Genomic DNA, 4878 nt, shown 5'->3' on the forward strand with positions numbered 1-4878 from the left:
ATTTTATAACAAAATAGTAAAGCAGTCTTCCCCTTAAGAAGCAACTTGGCCTTTGTTTTTAATGCGTTTTTTTAAAAAAGAATGCTGTACTTTATAAGCTGAACTAAAAAGAAACTTAAACATCAAGACATCGCTAAGTAAAAATATGTGTCTAAATTTAAGTAAGAAGTATTCTTACAATTTGTGTAAATCTATTCTACAATGTTTATAAGTAATAGAAAGCAACAAAACTAAAATTTTGAGATATAATTTAGTAAATTAAATCGTAACTATTTTAAATTCAATACATTGAGAACAAAAATTATCTATTCGAAACTTAAGCTATTAAATAAATTATGACAGTAGTCTAAATACTACAAATTTATATAGCTAGACAGGTTTTTAAAGGAACGTTTTAATACGAAACGAAACACAATCAAAATACTAATTAAAAGTAAAAAAGAGCGGTTTAAATATAAGTGGAAAATAATAAGAGAAACAAAATGGTCACCTTCATCAGAAATATTTTGTTTTAGATTTTTCTTTCAACTTCTTATAAGATAGCAACTGACACGGGAAAAGTCAACGCTTTATTTACTCGAGCGTGAAGTTACTAACTTAAAACATACCAGAATTTATACAGTACAGTGCTGAACTACCATAGTAAACATCTTGAATTACATCTTAGGTAGTTGAAGCATCTGGTCTGGGTTTGCTGGTTTTTGATTTGAACTTTTTTATTTCGGACAAATAAGTAAATTTAAGGTTTTCATATTTTGCACTATTCTACCACTGTATAAATTTGCACTGTATAAAGTTACGAATAATTTTGGTACAAGAACCACCTATATATTTACAAGTTCTAAATTAAGAAAAAAAATGTTACTACTTGTTTTTTTTTTTTGACTATCAGAACTTTGGCTATGTGTTTAACATTAAAAAAAAAACATAGAAAACAGTTGATATAAAGCTTTTTGTATTTAGATTAAGTACACCTTGTTGGAAATACGTAGACCTTATAAGTTAAAAAGACTTACTGTTTAAATATGTTTAATACGATGTTGTATTACGTAACAAAGGAGTACAATGTGGAAATGAGATACTTATTTACACACGAGGTTTTCCTTGACTTACAACACCATTGTCGTTAAACTTGCATCAAGTAAGTTGATAGCAGAAACGCCAATTAAAACACAATATGTTATTGCGAAGTCATTAGAAAGTAATGAGTTTCAAATTAATTTTGTAGGCTAGAATTCATTTTAATAAAACCATGCTTGCAAACAGTTTGAGCTGATTTGTTATAAAAGAAAAGAATGATACAAGGTTACATTTATCCAGGTAGAAGAGAAATGCAAGCTTAGTTTTTTTACCTAAACACTGCAAACTAATATTTAGTGAAAAAGTATAAAAAGCTTAATATAAATAACTGTTTAAGATAAAAATATTTCATACCGAACAAATATAAGTTTATATGCCTTATAACAACTGTAAGTTTGTTTGTTTTCAAATACATCATTTGCATTCGTAAGCTATTCGTAGCTATTGCATTCGTAAGTTAAAATTAAAAGTCTTTTATTTTTGCAAAGTTTTTTTCTTATCTAATTTATATCTGAATTATGGTGTGTTATTGAAAAATTGTACAAAAACTTCTTTTAAATAAAAGAAACAGAAATAGCTTTTATTACATTGATATGGGTTAGCTTTTATCTTCACTATTCTAGTTCAATCTAAACAAAAAAAAATTAAGCAATCGTTAACGTTTGATTGTAAAAAAAAACTTCTCAAACAAACAATTTAAGTGCTTTTCAAAATTACAAAAAGTTGTTTTTCATAATTGTGAAAAGTAACTAAGAATGTTTTACTGCATTTAAAGACCAGTTTTATAAAAAAAAAACTTAAGTTGAAAAATATCTTCTTACAGTTTATCTACACTATAGTCAAAAATTTTTGTGAGTTTTTAAGCTTTAATGTAAATAAAAAATTGAAAGTTAATTTAGTTTTGAAGATATTATTTTATCTGACAATGAAATATATTCGAAAGTAATTATATACACTTTATGAACAATAACTTTTTGAATTTCGTAGTACTCAATAGTTTAATTTTAAAATTAAAAGTGCTAAAGTCTTTAACTTAAGTACAGTTTAACCTTGGAGATAAAGTTTAATACAAATTTACAGAAGTATAAAAGTAAACAAAAATAAAATTCTAAAATGTATAAAAACAAACTAAACAGAAGAATTTAAAAAAAAAAAAAAGCAGTATGTGTTCTAAAAAGATCATTAAAACTTTTGTTTTTGCAATTTTTACTTGTGTCCACAGCTATTTGTGCCCGTCAGTATGTCAATGTGCAAACTTTATAACCAACTGTTCATATTTAGAACTATATTATTTTCCAAATTTAACTGATTGGGCTAAAAAAATTGTACTCGAAGGAAATAACTTGAGCTTTGAAGCCTTTTATGACGTAAACTTTCAAGATTATACAGTATTAGAAACTCTCAACCTCAATAAAAACTATATAGAGTTTTATCCGGAAATGATGACACATGAACTCCCTGCGTAAGTTGATGATGTCATACAACATGATAAAATCTTTGCTGAGGCTAGAAGAAAATAATTTTCTCGTTGAAATTGACTTGAGTTCAAACAAAATCACTAAAATCATAGATAGAACCTTTTATAGCCTAAATAATTTAAAAAGGCTGTATTTGGGTAAAAACCTTATTGAATCCGTCGGTTTCAACACGTTTCCCAAAGCAATAGAAATACTCAGCTTAAATATGAACAAAATACACAGCATCGAAAGTAACGCATTTATAAATACTAACAACTTAAAAACTTTATTAATGCTTGGCTTGGACGAAATGTTTAGTAAAAACAATTTAGATGACATATTAAAATACAATTCAAATTTGCAAGAATTAAAAATAAGTGGAGCTAAAAGAGGTAAAATAACTATAGATAGCGTTTTTACGAGAATGAAAAACTTAAAGGTTCTAACGCTAAATAAAATTGGCATAAGTGTTTTTCCAAGACAATTTTTTTGGAACATGAGATACTTAAAAGAGCTGAGTTTGGCTGGAAATAACTTGTCGAAAATTCCTAGTTTTTTTGGAGCAGGTAGACTAGAAAAAATAAACTTAAGCAACAATAAAATAACCAAACAATTACAGTACGATCTGTTTCATCAGAACGATCTAAAAGTAGTCGACTTATCGAACAACTTAATATCTGAAATAGAGAAAACGTCGTTCTATTTTCTGGACAAGTTAAAAGAAATTAACTACAAAAACAACAAGTTGGTGAAAATTGGCTCTGAAGTGTTCCACAGGAGCAACTATCCGAACCGTCAGGTCGTGACGATTGATGTTTCCGGCAACCCGTTGCAATGCGACTGTGACTTCTTTCACGAGTTTTACAAGTACTTCACGACTCAGAACTACACCAGGCTCAAGTGTAAAAACTATTCTTCATGTTTTGAATGCGACTCGCCTCAAAGTTTAAAAGGCACTTCGATGGGATACACGATAAGCAAGAGTATGTTTGATAAAAGGTTTGGAGCAGATACTGAGAGCTGTAATAAACTAAACAGTGGTGTACCAACAGAAAATGATAAAGGTAAACATCCGAGCAGCAGTAACGTAAACTTGTTTGACCTTGTCATTGTTCTCATATCAATACTCTTTATTTTGTTGCTTTTGTTAATAGTTCTGTGCAGAAAACTCCGTAGAAGCAAACAGTCAAGAGTAAGGCTGACTTCATTTGCAAATTCGAGGAGTGATAGCATTTTAAGCCACCCTGTCAATAAAACAATACCTCATTTATTAGTAAATGACTTAAATAGTGTCAATGGGTCCAAGGTTGTTTCAAATAAAAACAATGACAAAGATCCGTATCCAGTATACACTGCGGCTGATGATATAATAGTTAGTTCAAAAACAGTGGAAAACCTTTTATGTACAAAAATTTTCTGCAAGAGTCGACAAAAAAATTGAAAGCAGTTCGCTCTCAAAATAAAAACCTGCCAAAATCTAGACAGAAATTTAGTTCACTTCAATGTCTAACAGTTCTGTGCTAAAAATAGCAAAAAAGTTCGGTTACCTTAACGCCTCGAAAGATTTCGCGCCAAAGACGACCAAAAAATTTAACTCGGTTTTTTCCCCTTAAGATTTCGCGCCGAAAACCAACCAAGCGTGCAGTGATTTCAAAAGCAGCCAATCGGAAAACTTCAACGAGCTGGCTACCGTGAAAAGCTGCGACGACTTCAACAGGCATTACGTCACGATGCACTCCATCGCGCCACAGTCCAGCTCTTCGTGCGCGTCCAACTCGGTCAATTGTGACGTCATAAAGCCAAGCAAGGAACACAAGCTGGTGTTTGATGCCTCAGAGTCGTGCGAAGACGCATACCTTGCTCCCATTGGCTACGTTTCACCGGACTACGAAGATGTCAACTGGAACAAGAGGATCCCTTCAGGCACCTATGTTGAGATCGATTTTGAAAAAAAGTGATTAAAAAAAACTAAAATTAAAGTCTTTCAGGTTTATTAAACTCTCTTTATCTAAATTTCTTAAACAAAGATGCTTTGTATCATAACTTATATATATTTTTTAGTGACTCGTGTTTTAATACTTAAATGCTATTTCTATGCATATTTGAAAAAAAGTATTTGTTTTTATACTTAACTTAAAAATTTGCTTATGTATAATCAAGTATTTTTACATACTTATTTCAAATTTCATGTTTAAACTCTAATAAAGTTTTTATAATCTTTAAAATTTAATTTAAAAAAGCACATGTCGTAAAACTCTTGAGTTTTAATTTTTTAGGTACTGAAGTTTTAGTACTAATAACTTTAAATACTAATCAGCTTTTTTATGGAACTTAAAAACGT

At 29.7% G+C, this 4878-nt stretch overlaps 1 protein-coding gene across 1 annotated transcript; it reads left to right on the top strand.

Annotated features, from left to right (window-relative positions):
- Positions 1 to 3033: 3033 nt before the first annotated feature.
- Positions 3034 to 4495, top strand: LOC145846401 (uncharacterized). Its single transcript, XM_082953214.1, has 2 exons — positions 3034 to 3601; positions 4152 to 4495. Exons 1-2 carry the CDS (start codon positions 3034 to 3036, stop codon positions 4493 to 4495), a joined length of 912 nt encoding a protein of 303 aa, XP_082809340.1.
- The last annotated feature ends 383 nt before the right edge of the window (positions 4496 to 4878 follow it).

This window comes from Thalia democratica, unplaced genomic scaffold, assembly GCF_965202585.1.
Source record: "Thalia democratica unplaced genomic scaffold, ktThaDemo2.hap1.1 HAP1_SCAFFOLD_433, whole genome shotgun sequence".
NCBI lineage: Eukaryota > Metazoa > Chordata > Thaliacea > Salpida > Salpidae > Thalia > Thalia democratica.

Excerpts from the sequence above, each read along its gene's own strand:
- LOC145846401 (XM_082953214.1), top strand. The coding sequence starts at position 3,034 with ATGAGATACTTAAAAGAGCTGAGTTTGGCTGGAAATAACTTGTCGAAA. Across the intron at positions 3,602-4,151 it reads ACCAACAGAAAATGATAAAG|ATTTCGCGCCGAAAACCAAC; the intron begins GTAAACATCCGA and ends TTTCCCCTTAAG.